The sequence below is a fragment of the Lepidochelys kempii genome, chromosome 11 (genome assembly GCF_965140265.1).
Source record: "Lepidochelys kempii isolate rLepKem1 chromosome 11, rLepKem1.hap2, whole genome shotgun sequence".
NCBI classification, from domain to species: Eukaryota; Metazoa; Chordata; order Testudines; family Cheloniidae; genus Lepidochelys; species Lepidochelys kempii.
In genome coordinates, this window is record NC_133266.1 from 18,038,560 (window position 1) to 18,052,141 (window position 13,582).

At 43.5% G+C, this 13,582-nt stretch overlaps 1 protein-coding gene and 1 long non-coding RNA gene across 4 annotated transcripts in view; one reads left to right on the plus strand and one right to left on the minus strand.

Moving 5' to 3' along the window:
- LOC140895500 (uncharacterized) overlaps window positions 1-13,582 on the plus strand; it is a 36,351-nt gene that overhangs the window by 9,656 nt on the left and 13,113 nt on the right. Inside the window, exon 3 of one of the 3 annotated variants that reach the window (XR_012154216.1) lies at window positions 1,025-1,124. The exons of the other annotated variants lie outside the window; for them this stretch is intronic. This is a non-coding gene — a long non-coding RNA (uncharacterized lncRNA). The remainder of the gene's footprint in view (window positions 1-1,024; window positions 1,125-13,582) is intronic. 3 annotated transcript variants of the gene reach the window in all.
- Window positions 1-13,582, minus strand: part of TMEM163 (transmembrane protein 163) — a 158,319-nt gene that overhangs the window by 2,515 nt on the left and 142,222 nt on the right. Inside the window, exon 7 of the mRNA XM_073305305.1 lies at window positions 1,275-1,416. Coding sequence (XP_073161406.1) covers window positions 1,275-1,416 — 142 coding nt within the window. The remainder of the gene's footprint in view (window positions 1-1,274; window positions 1,417-13,582) is intronic.

The following is a 13,582-nucleotide window of genomic DNA, read 5'->3' on the forward strand; positions in this document are numbered from 1 at the left end:
CAAAACTCTCATGGATTTCAATGAGGCAAGGATTTCACTTCCAATTTTAGTGTCACCATTCAAGAATCCCTTATCCCATTCATTTCAAATCTAGTAGAAAAATTATTTGGGTCTAGGCTGACCTATCGGTTTCCAAGCCAATATACGGTGTATTTTGTCGTGTTCGAGAGGGAGGCCAATATCCAGTATATAATTTAAACTCAGTTGCAGCATTCGCCATGGATGCTAACCTCTCCCTATACTTCACACAGGAAAAAGAGGGCTTAGAAATGTGCCATAACAATATTTTAGAGGAATTCTGACCCCAGAATTATGCATCTATCCTTCAAAGGTAAATATCCCAAAGCCAAAATGTGGTGTTAAAAAAAAAGAAAGAAAAGTACACACAAAAATAGATTAGCTAAAACAAAGCAATACAAAAAGCCCTAAAATTATAATATGTTTTTGGCTTCTCTGTAACATAAACAAGCTTTTGTTTTTTAAATCCAACTGCCACCACACTGCACACTGTGCTAACAGCTACCGTACTAAATGCCAGAGATTTATTACACCAAAGATATACAAGCCTCTGTCAGCTGACACTTATTATATTTGAAACACCAACAATCCTTTTGTTAAAGGTGGTGTACTGGATAGCAAATACCTCTTAACAAAAGAGATATGTGTTGAGTGAAATATAATTGTTATATGAATGGGCTCCATTTTGTTATATAACTATTCTGTTTTCATTGCAGGATTAATGGAATATTGTTTTGTTCTGAAAGAAATAACCATTCTAACTTTTTTTTTAAAGGAAATATTTTGAGAACAAATAAACCCTAAACATGCCCAAGGGACTAGATGTTCACGGGTGCAGAGATTTTTTTTTTCACCACAAGGTCACCTTTCAGTGACTAGAAACTTTGTTCTCCCATAGAGTGCTATAGAAACCACACCATGGCCCACCTAGAAATTAGCCTCTCTCCCATCCACTTGAGGAGAGCAGGTTCTCAAACAATTAATAAACAGCATTCTTTTCTTTCAGACACTGTTGCCTTCAATAACTAACAAGCTCTGTGGTAACGTGATATGAGCTGCCATGCTACAAGATCCCAGTGCAGGAGCTAGCTGCCAGAAATGTGCAGGTATGCACACGCTTTCCAAATGAAGACACACATTCTAAATGAGGATTGCTCTTGTTCATTAACGGGCAGGACATTTAACACTGTAGATCATGATGAATCACATGAATGTGCTTGCTAATGCAAATTACAAAAATAAGAAGTTTAACTCACTTGACTCCATAGGCAAGTATTGTAAGTCCCATTAAAATTCCTATACTGCCATCCAGGTACCAGACAGAAGCATTGTGCTTAAAAACTTCTGCACTTAGAAGGATGGAAAATCCCATTACTCCACCTACAAGAGAGTTGAAACCTGGAAGAGAAAAAATAAGCCATACAAATCAAGAGGAAGCACTCAATCTCTTAGCTTCAGCTTAATGGCCTCAATTGTGAAGAGACACTGTGGGGACAAAAGCCATTATACTGCACCTAGTAGCACAGAGGGCAGAGAGTCTCTGCGACTGTAGAGTAGAGGCCATTTAATGCTGTGCTGCATTGAGAAAGAAGGCACATGCTCAGCCACAGCTTACTATGAGGCTCTCATTTGGGGGGGAAAAAAAATCAGAGCTGTAATGTTCAGTATCAGCCCTTTATATCCTAGGACCTGGTGGTGCTTTTCATTTCCAGTATGAATGAGGTAACGTCCATCTCTTGCCATCGTCTCTCTTGTGCAGTCATCAGCCACCACTTTACATTCCCCTTTTAGTTTCCATTCTAAATCCTATTCATGGAGTCTCTTTCCTTGAGCAGCTTTGCCACTTTCAAAATATCTGTCAAAGGGTCATTCTATCTGAAAAGTGATCCTTTCTTTTAAAGGCCCCCTTATGGTTCTATATAGTTATTGTTTGTTTCTCATCAGCGTCCAGATTACTACTGGAAAAATGAACACACACAAAATCTTCTTTCTAACTTCACAACTTGCAAGCTCAATGTTTCAGGCTGGCATCTGTCTTCCTTTCATAATACCATGGATAAAGGTTCTGTAGGCCAAATAATACTCTGACAACTGTCTAGGCCTGTTGCTAAACATAGATGCCCTTAAAAACACACGTACAATCTCAGTGTATTCAATAGGTGTGGGCCCGTGTTAACTGGTAAGACATTAGTAAGTAACTTAATCAATAACATGACTCCACCTCACTCTCCCATAGTGTGTGCTGTACTTCTGTGACTTCAAGGAAGCAGAGTTGTCTGTGAATACACACTTGGAGCAGATCTGATGAGTATGAAAGTTCCATTTTTACATCTAAACTTCAAAGAATTGCACTTTAAGATTTGTTTTTCTTTTGATCCATATATCCTGCTTTAATGTATATTGGCGCTTCGTCTTACAGCTGAATACATAAGAGAGTGAGTCTGCTCAGACTATTCCCCATACACATCAAAAGATCTGCATACCAGTCACTCCCAGTCAGCAGCTTTCAGGCTTGATAATGTACTTTTCAATCCAAATTTTTTACTTTTCTTTCTTTTAATGTACCAGGTTAGCCCTTCAAAGGCCTTTCCTCTTTTAGGGCGTTTACTGTCACTCCTTGACATCCTGCTTTTTAAAAGAAAAAGTCCTTCCTCTTGCTGCATATTTGCAGTCACCTTTTTCCTCCCAGACTCACACTTCACTGTTTCACCCTTTCACGGTCGGTGGTTTGTTTTCTGCTGAACAATGGCCTTCCACCACCAGCCCTCAAAGGCCAACTCATCATTCTATAATTTCCCACTGTTAACAAGGGTGTAACTGCGCTGGTGGTCAGAGTGTCTGTATAGATCAGATGGTGGCATCTGCCAGCACTTTAGATATCATTTTAGGCCTGCTTGGAGCAAGATTCGAAGATATATTGCTTTAAGTGCTCTAGTATTAGGAACAGTGGGAAACTGTAGGAAAAATAATGTGGTTCAAACACAGCCAAAGGCTCTAACTCTCTGCCTGCTGAAGCTCTTAGCCTAGTCTCTACCTGTTTTATATTGCACTAACTGCTATGACATCTGGGTGCCAACAGACCATAGTATCTAATACTCCCTGTCTATGGTACTCATATGGGTCCCATCTGAGTGCCTCTGAATCTTTATTGTATTTATCCTCACAGCACCCCTGAGGAAGGGAAGAACTATTGTCTCTTTTTTATGAGGAAATGAGGAACTGAAGCACTGGGGTCCTGATTTTCAAAGGTCTTTCAGCCTGAGAGACTAAGGGCATGTCTGCACTACAATTAAAAAAAAACCATAGAACTGAGTCTGAGCCTTCATCATCTGACTTTGGCTTGGCTGTGGGGCTAAAAATATCAGTGTAAACATTTGGGCTTGGCTGTAGCCTGGGCTCTGAGACCCAACCCATTCATGAGGTCTCAGATCCTGGGCCACAGTCTGAGCCCAAATGCTTACGCTATTCTTTTATAGCCCCACAGCCTGAACCCTGAGAGCCCTGAGTCAGCCAACCTGGGCCAGCCGTATCTGTGCGGCGGGGCTTTTATTGCAGTATAGACAATACCCTAAGTGACCTGCCCAACATCACACAGGAGTTGTCTGGCAGAGCAGTAAAGTCTCAGGCTTGTCCCTAACTGCTGGGGCATCCTTTCTCCCCTTAATTTTTTGTTCATTCTCCTTGTTAATTTCCAAGGGCAAAAGGGAACTCTGATTAAAATTCTATGGCATGAGATAGCCTTCCATTTGGAAATGCTGCTTCCCTCTCAATAGTAAATAAACCCCAGTGCCTTGTATCTATCACTCAAAAGAACCTGAGCAGAGTGGTTGTTAAGTGATGCTCTCTTATTATTAGGAATAATAAATGCTGTACAATGTAAAGGTTTTTTCATCACAGGATCTCTGAGCACTTTCAAACCACTGACTGAAGCCTCACAACACTCCTGTGGCTGAGGTAACTGTTATAACCCCCATTTTACATATGGATAAACTAAAACATAAAGGTACAACTTGCTCAAAGGTCACACAACAAGTCTGTGACAGAACCAGGAACAGAACACAGGAGGGGCAGGCCCCATTCTCCAAACACTAGACTATCCTGTTTCTCTTAGTAATGGCCTTGCAGTGGAAGACCAATGCTCTCAAAGAGAGGAACTAGGATCTGGGAGTGTTTTAGCTTTTGGACAAAGGGTTTAATTTTTCTTTTGACGTTATCATTGCAGCCCTTTCCCAAGTAATGCAAGATTGTTCCCTACAAGCCATTTTCTAGTGTTTTGTCCGATCTATCTTTGAGTCCCAAGCAATTCAGCTTTCACTGGTTCCTTCTGGGAGACTGTGCCACAATCTAACACATCTCAGAGCCAGAGAGTTTTCCTTAAACATTCACTCTCTAAATTTCATCCCATCACTCCGCAGTCTACTATCCTATGTTCCATTCTTGTCCTTGTTTACAACCTTCAAGTATGGGCAAACTGTTAGGCTAATAGAAGACTGAAGAGAACATCACTACACATATTTAGCTCTTTAAGCTCTCCTACATCAGTCCTTCCTGCCACATAATCATTTTTGTTCTTTGAGCTTTCTCTTATTTCTCAGTGTCTCTCTGGTAATGTGTGGAGAGGGAGGTGAGATGGAATCAGTTCTGAACGCTAATGTTCCTGAGGTTTGAGTTCTCAGTAGAATACCATTTGGGCTAACTGTTGTTTATTTGTGTTCACACAGATTTCAGCACGACTATGTGCTAGGTTTAAAAAAAATAGCATTTCCTAGTTCTGAATGTTCAGAGGTGGGATTTTCAAAAACGCTTAAGTGATTTAGGAGGACATGTCCCACTGACTTTCTCCTTTGTGTCAGGTACTCTGAAGTCACTTAGGCACCTTTGAAAATGCCTCCCATTGTGTTTTTGAGAATATGCTTGATAATGCTGACTAGATCTAGTTTACCAACACTTGGGGTCCGGACAGGAAGAAGCAAGCTGGGAAAAAAATGGTTGTTAGAGAACATCAGTGATTGTTCTTCATGACTGTAGCCCGCATTGGCTTAGTAGGATTTACAGTATGAACCTGGAGCTAAGGAACTTTTAGGCCACAATTCTGCCCTGAGATCTGTAAGCCTCCAAATGGAAGGTGTATGGATATTTGAGGGGACAACTGGCTCCTTGGAATGTAATTGCACTGCGGAATTGGTCTGCTCTCTCAACCACAATGGCAAGGACACTGGAAAAAATTCACCTAAATGAAGAGAAATATAATTTGGACAATTCAACCCATGGCTATACCCAGAAAATATTCTGAAACAAGGCGCAGGTCTACACTACAGCCAGGATCGATGTTCTGAGATTGATCCATCGGCAGTCGATTTAGCAGGTCTAGTGAAGATCCGCCAAAACGACAGCAGATTGCTCTCCAGTCGACCCCTGTACTCTACCCCCAATGAGAAAGTAAGGTAAGTCAATGGGAGAGTTTCTCCCGTCGACTCCCCACAGCAACTCAACCTAAAGTACGTTAACTCCAGCTACGTTATTCATAGGTCGACTCACCGCGGTAGTGTAGACATAGCCAAGGACACTTGTGCACAGACCTATATTGCCATGAACTCTATAGAGTGTACACGGAGTAAGAATTCTAATCAGAAACTCCCCTCTACTCACATCCTGACAGACTCATCTTACTGCAGAACACTGGTGCTCCTCCGTGTTGAATATACAGCAAACTTCCTATCCCACAGAGAGCTGTGAGGGTGAATACTCAAACCAGCTATGTGCCATTCTGTATGCACACAATTTGCTCTGGGATGATGATGTTGCTGACTACAGTTCTTGTGTCTGGTGGTTCAAGCTTTGTCATCTAACAGAAATACTGGAGAAGGAACTTGCTTCTCAGCATAAGGGAGAAATAACGATCCAGGGGCAGGATTCAAAGAACTGAAGATGTAAATAATTGAAACCACATAATAGAGAAAGAATTAGCCCTTCAAAAAAGTGAAGATAACAAATTAACACAGACAGGGTTTTTTGTTCCCTCCACAGGTTGTAGCCTGAGTTTGAGTCTTATATTACAGACAGTTAAATACCTCTCTGAAGTACATTTAGTATTTAGCGAAGAGACTCTTCTGAGTCTTGAGAAGAACTCTGGAGTGTCCAATGATCAGCTGCCAGATCATGAAGGTTGTATTAAATACTTCCCTTGAAGCACATCACTAGCTCACAGCCTCCTCCTACTAATACCTCAGGCATTTGAAAAGTCAGGCCTTGAGCAAACTGGCTTGTTAAACCTGTTGAGAAATGGATTTTTTTTCATGTAAAGCCCTTCAACACAAAGTTAGCCATAGAAATGAAATCTCTCTGTGCTCAGAACAAAGGTAGGTACTGTGACAGTTTAATCTGACATCCCTCACATGGATTCTTTCAAAAAAAAAAAAAAAAGGAGGACTTGTGGCACCTTAGAGACTAACAAATTTATTTGCACATAAGCTTTCGTGAGCTACAGCTCACTCTTGATAGAAACAGTTGACATGTCCCTCGGATAAATGATCTGCCTAACATTATGAAAGACTGACATGTCCAGCCTGTTCTCAGGGGGGGAAACCCAGCATTTCTTGCCAGTGACTGCCATTCACTGTCAAACTCTCCCTTCCTGGGTGAGATTATTGTGTTACTGGCGGCAGAAGCACCAGATCACCACTGACCTCTGAGACAATTCTCAGTCTAGCTTCAGGCCAAGCCATAGCACAGAAACAGTGCCAGTCACACGCCTTACCAGCAGCAAAACAAAAACTGGTGATGTAGAAGGAGAACCAGAAAGGAACAGATACACACAAGACAAAGGAGGACAGGATTTTTGAAAATACCTTCTTACTGCCTGGAGTGGGGGGAGGGACTTTGACAGATAGCAGAGTAGGACAGAAGTCCAAAACACGTGTGGCAGATAGGGGGCTCTTGCCCCTTCCAACTCCCTTTTGGTTCTCTGATTAGCTATCTATTGGCTGGGAAAGGGGGATGGGGCTAGTTGATTGGCTGCTGTCTGCCTCTCCTTGCCTACTTAAGCTGAGCTAGGGCTTTTCAAAAGCCTCTTCGTGTATATTTACACTGCAGTAAAAGACCTGCTGCATGGCTACAGCTGGCCCAAGTCAGCTGACTCAGGCTGATGGGGCTCGGGCTGCAGGGCTAAAATTGCAGTGTAGCTATTTGGGCTTGGGCTGGGGTCCCAGAGTTCAGGCTCCAGCCCAACCCCAAACATCTACACTGCAGTTTTTAGCCCAGCCCAACTCAGTTGACCCGGGTTCTGAGACTCTATACCAAGGGGTTTTCGTTGCTGTTCGGCCATGCCTGGAGAAAGCATACATGTGGGCAACATTGCAAGAATCATGGGACCAGAGCCAGCACATGGAATCTTTTAGGTTCCCAGCTCCAGGATGCCAGGACAAGGAAGGCTCGAGGTGGCTTCTACAGCCAGGCGATGCAGCACCCAGAGGAAAGGTAGGCACTGTGGGACCACCCCTTCCTGCTTCTGGGGGCGCACTCTGGTAGAGAGGTCTCTAGCCTGTCATGGGGGTCAGACACTTGGTTCCCCGACCTAAAGGCACAGCCTGCTCAAAAAGTAGGAGTCCTGCAGGGTGGGTGGGTATTGATGCACCTTGCTTCCAGAGCTGCAGAAAATTCAAAACAGAGGAAGCTGCAGGGGACTCAGCAGTGCACCATTGCCCCTCCCTGCTGCTGGGAGACAGGGGCAAGGATGTGTGGGGTGGCTGCTGCTGCCATAGGAACATCCTGCTGCCAGGACTGTCCATGGTGCTGCTGCCCTTTTCCTCACCCTGCTCATGGGGGAGGGGGTTGGGGCACACGGGAGGCTGCTGATGGTGTGGCAGAGGGCATTTCAAGCACCATTCTAGGAGACATTCAGCTGGGACCTGGCAAGATGCTAAGTCCCCTCCCACCCTTATCTCATGGGGGAGGGTGTTGAGGTCAGGGGACAGCATGGGCCCTGCTCTCCACCCTCCAAACCCCACCCCCCAAGGGGGGCAGCTCAGGACTGCAGAAATAAGGCATGGGAGGAGGATTGGGGCAGCTACTGCAGGGGGGAGGGGCCTGGGAGTGGCCAGAGGCCTTAGAAGGGGTTTCCTCTCCTGTTCCCTTGGGGGTGGGGGCAAGTCCAGCCCTCATGGAGACACTGAATGGCGGCCTCAGAGATGGGCAAAGATTACTTTATGCCACTTTGTCAAGCAATCATGGACCTAAGGTCACTGCCCCATGGGGGAGACAGATTGTCAGTCTTCCAGGACTTCAGAGTGGATGGGGACCACTGGCAAGGGAACAGTGGTGAGGAGGGGAGCTGGAGGGGGACACTCTCTAGCCTGGATTGAGGATCAGAGTAGGACAGAGATTTCAGTGGACAGTACCCAGGACCTTGGTTGGGACCATTCACCTTGCAGCTGGCGGACAACAGATTCCAGGATTTTGCCCTGTTTGCCAACAGAGATCCACAGGTGATGCCCAAGCAACTGTGGACCCTTGGCTGCTGACAGTCACAGGAGTAGTCAGGAATGCAGTTGCCCCAACGACGGCCTGTGTGGTGTACCTTACTGAGTTCACGGAATCTAAAGCTCAGGAAGGACTCCAGCATCTGTGACCCCTCCCTTAGCATCAGGTGGTGAGGGATGCCATGTTCTTGGTGCACTACGGGTTGGCTCCCTCTACTATATCGGGTCAAATAGTAGGACTGTCCTATTGGTGTAAGCTAGGTTTCCCAGGCCTATGTAGAGATTTCCTAGAGTGGAAGCTTTTGGTCCAGAGACCAAGGGCAGAGGAGGGGTGACAGGATCTGCATAGCCACTGATATTCTTTCAGAGTTATTAAATGGTTTGCCCAGGATATGCAGTGCTGTGAGGGAGGCCATTACATTCAAGGCAGCATTTTTTGTGGCCGCCTTTGGTGCTTTCAGGGTAGCAGTGCCACAGACAACGACAGACAGGTCCAGGTGGGCAGTTTAATTACCGAAGGTACAGTGTCACTTGTGCAGTGTTGCTGCATTTAAGGTTCTCTGAAGTAGATCAGGATGGGAATGAGGCCTCAGTAGTGATATGGAAATATGCAGATGGATGCCTGTGCTCTGTAAGGGCACTCAAAGCTTTCCCAGCCAGATGGAACCAGGAGCCAGGCCCACAGTTTTTGCACGTGATGGTAGCTTCCTGACAAGACACCAGTTTGCTGCAGTAATAAAAAAAAAAAAGCTTTGGCCTGCTGCAGTCTCAACCCAGTTAACTTTAGCTCATATTCTTTCAGGACTGGGGCAGTAGCATCAGCGGGCTTTGACTTTTGTTAGGTTCAGGTTATAGGACGCTAGAAATCAAATTGTTACAGAACTTTTGTCCACCCCCGGGGAAAGGTTGCTGGGACTGGCATTAAGTGTAACTAACCCTGTCTGTTTCTGAACCGAGGAGATATGCAAAGCATAGTCGATGTTTGAATTTGCAGACACTCTATAGGGCAATGGGCCTGCAAGAAGGTAGCCAGGTCAGCAGATGGATCACTGCTGGGCTTCCAGGCTGAAGCGGTACATATGCAGTGGGTTCAACAGGACAGGCATGCTGTGGGAGCAAGCTGCTTTTGGTATGGCAGATGGGACATGAGCTGGTCTTGGCACTCATTGATGCTGCTCGTTGATGATGGGTTGATTAAGCATTTGGGGCTGAATGTTGGTCAGGCAGCAGAGCAGGTGCATCATAATTGCACTGCAAGACTGAAGCCATTGGCCATTGATGGTATGGCCAACAGGGCATGAGCTGGTCCCATCACTCACTGATGCAGATAGCTGATGTTGGATTAAGCAATTGTGGCTGGACATTGGCCAGGTCAGCAAGTGGATTGAAACTAAGCTGCAAGGCTGAAGTCGTTTGCCTTCAGTGGTGTGACAGATCATGAAGCATGAGCTGGTTTCAGCACTCGATAGCCAAGCTACAGCCACTTGATGTCCTGATTATTCACCTGGACAGAAATAGTCCAGGGGACTGCACAGGATTAAATTTAGGGACTAGGATACAGAGGGTTGTGGAGCTCTTCCTACAAGGCACTTAATTTGTCTGGTCAGGGATGCTTGCAAAATGAGTTTGGTGCGGGGTTATTGAGCCAGCTCATGTCAACACAGCAAGAAAAAATGTGAACTATGAGGTAGCTGTGATCATTTTGAGAGTTTGGAGGTGGTGGGGTGCTGGTGGGGATAGCACCTAGTGATATCAGATACAATAGACCTGAGCTCTCTAGGAAGGGGATGGAGTTCATCTGTCAGATGCTGGGGCTGACATTTGGCTCCATGACCTCAGGGATTGGGTCAGACAGGAGATGCATACCAGGAAGGAATATATGTTCTGAGACACAGACAGGAAGAGGTTATTAGGGATCTTTGATAGAGTGATTTTTGTTGACAAAAGGAAAAATCCAAATTTGATAACATCAGTAGACTTTTATCCTCTACACAGGCAGCTACTGCAAAAAAGAAATGCTAGCATAATGGTAATGTTAAGGTTGGCATATCAAACACTCAAGTCAGCAAACTACTCCAAATGCTCAGGTAGCTCTAGCACTGTATAGTTCCTATTAATTAATATGATTAAGTATACAAGGTGTGTAAGGTGGATGAGTTAATATTGAGGATGAATCCCAACATTTGCCTTTTGAGTGCTTGATCTCACCATGCTGAATTAATACCAGTTCTGCATTTAATAAAACACAATATGCGCAAACATTTTTGTACCTGTTCAACTTCAAGGGCTCGGTCTTGCCCTCAGAAATATGAACATGACTCTCACTGTAGTTGATGAGAACTGTGTGTGAGAATTTGATTCAAAAAGTTTGCTTGGCGAGGTTCCTGGAATATCCTACTAGATAGTGTGTTGTGATGGTAGAATGCCCCCGGTGGTGCTACATTTTGCATTATAATGTAGAAGAAAACAATGCATTCTTGATTGGTGATGCAGCATGATACATATTAAGTCTGAGACTACTGCTTTAGAAAAGTACCATCTATGTACTGTCCCACATGAAATATAGACCTCTGAGTTATTTTCCTGAGCTGGCCACAAGATGTCACTCTTATTCCACAAAAATCCTGTACAACTGCATTCGTTCGGTGGTTGCATATAATATTTACCTGTTGAAGAATGAAATTTGATCTTAAAATGTCTCATTGTTTTCATTCTGTATTTTGCTATGTAATTTATCTCTTAAAAGAAATGAATGAACTGTTTTAAATGTCTGCTGGTGTTTTGTTCTGTTCTAGTCTTTGGATTTAGGAGTTGTTATGGTGGGAGCATGGGGCTGTTTGTGTTGGCTGGGAAAGAAATGTTTTCAGTACATGTCACTTTCTTGGTTCTATATTTTGTAGTTCAAAATCTTTAATAAATGCTAATGGAGAAATAATTACAATTTGAGAATGAGTTCCCCTGAGCTCCGTAGTGGAAGTGTTATTTCCAAAGTCTCTGGGATGAAGACTTCACAAACTATATAGCACATACCATGTTTTCTCTACACATCATTTGTATTCCACTGCATGGTAATAAGACATTCAATCCCCTGTCATTCATCACCAATGAAACATCCTATGACAGTTAGGAGCTGGTGATAATAACTTCCCTCATATTGCCAGTGCTGAAGATGTGGATAATTTGTAATAATACTCCTATCGTGTCTTTTGGCATTTCTATCACATCCATCACCATAGGGTCTCTAGATGCTATATTTTTTACACTAATACAATCATTCTTTATATGGTGAGCTGCCCTCCTCTATACCTGTAACATGGGTGTTATCTTTGACCCAGCCCTCTCTGTAGATCATCATATCCAGGCTGTGTCTAAATCTTACAGGTTCTTTCTGCATAGCATCTCTAAAATTTGGGCTTTCCTATCCATCCATGTAGCTAAAACTCTTATCTAGGTCCCTCATCATTTTGCATCTTGGCTACTGCAACGTTTTCTTCTCTGGCCTTGATGAATGCAACCTTGAGCCACTTATATCCATTCAAAATCTGCTATAAAGATCATTTTTCTGGCTCCTCATGTTGATCATGTCAACCCTTTCTTTGCATTTTCAGTTGGTTCCCCTTTCTCCACCACCTCAAACATAAGCTACTTGTCTTCACTTACAAGGCCCTTCTCAGCGTATCTCCATCCTACCTAGCGTGTCTCATACTTGTTAAATTTTCAAACAAGCACGTTAGTGTTTCCTACCATGCTCCCCCTCATGCTCGGGAAGGGCAAAGTTACCTTGCTGTCTTCCTCCAAATCTCTCCTTAAAACTCTCCTGTGCCATGATGCTAACAAAATCTTGATATTGCCTAGCAGGCTAGTATGCTGAGGCAATTGCCTGTCATACTGAGCGATATTGTCTCATTCTTTCCTTGTGCTCCCCCGGTCTGTCACATCCAGCTCTTGTCATGTATGTAGATTGTAAACTTTTGGGGGCAGCATTCATCTTTTTGTTCTGTGTTCATACAGCGCCTAGCACAGTGGGGCCCTGATCCATGCCTAGGGCTCATAGGCATTACTGCTATTCAAATAATAATTATAATATAGAATCATTCACCAGAGGATCCCAAAGCATTTTACAAACAATCATTTATACTCAAAAGAGTGACTCTAGAAATGGCATTCAGGGATTACATGTTTCTCAATGACTCAGTAGCCAATTACTGAGTTTACAATTGTAAAGCTGTCTACCAGCACTGCACACATGTTACTGAGATCTGAAAGTCAAACTTTGTTCTTTCTGGCTCACACATCTGCCTCGGTGATAAAGATTCTGCAATTTGTTAAAAATTCAGATGATGTGCAAGCCAGACAAGAACACTCTCCCATTGTTATGCTGACTAAGCAGTGTCAAGAGGAATTTAAAAAGGGGAGGTGGGGGCTGGGGGCAGTAAAAAATTTATATTTGTAACTAATTTTAAACAGATGTAACTCTAGAAACAGAAGATCTGTGGATGAAAATGGAGTTATTTTTACCTAGTTATTTTTTTCTCACTATAATTGTTCATTAAGATTCATGGGATCTCTGTATTAAATGCATTTCACAGATGAGAAAACTAAATCACAAGAGGATATGTACTTGCACACAGCATTTCAGTGGCAGAGCTGAGAATACAAACAAACTTATTGTTTCAGTCTACAAATAAGAGTCAAAGGACCATAGTTAATTACTTGTTTGGAGGTAGAATCTGGAGGCCTCCATCTGCATCAGGCCCCCACTGTGCTACTTGCTATACAAATATAGAAGCAGAAATGCAGCTTACTCTGCTAAGCTTACAGTGTAAGAGCCTGTCTTGGCTACATGGGAAAGTTTCACCAGTTACACAGGTATAATTATACTGATATAGTTAAACCTCTATAGTTACATTGGTATAACTCCCCATGTGGGCATTCTTATTCCAGAATAAGTGTTTTTTTTTTTTCAGTTTAGTTTAAACTCCTTTCATATGACAAGCTAAACTGAAAGAAACCACTCATACTAAGAGTGTCCACTGGTATACTGGTAAGTAATACTATATCAGTGTAAAGTCACACTTCAGCTTATA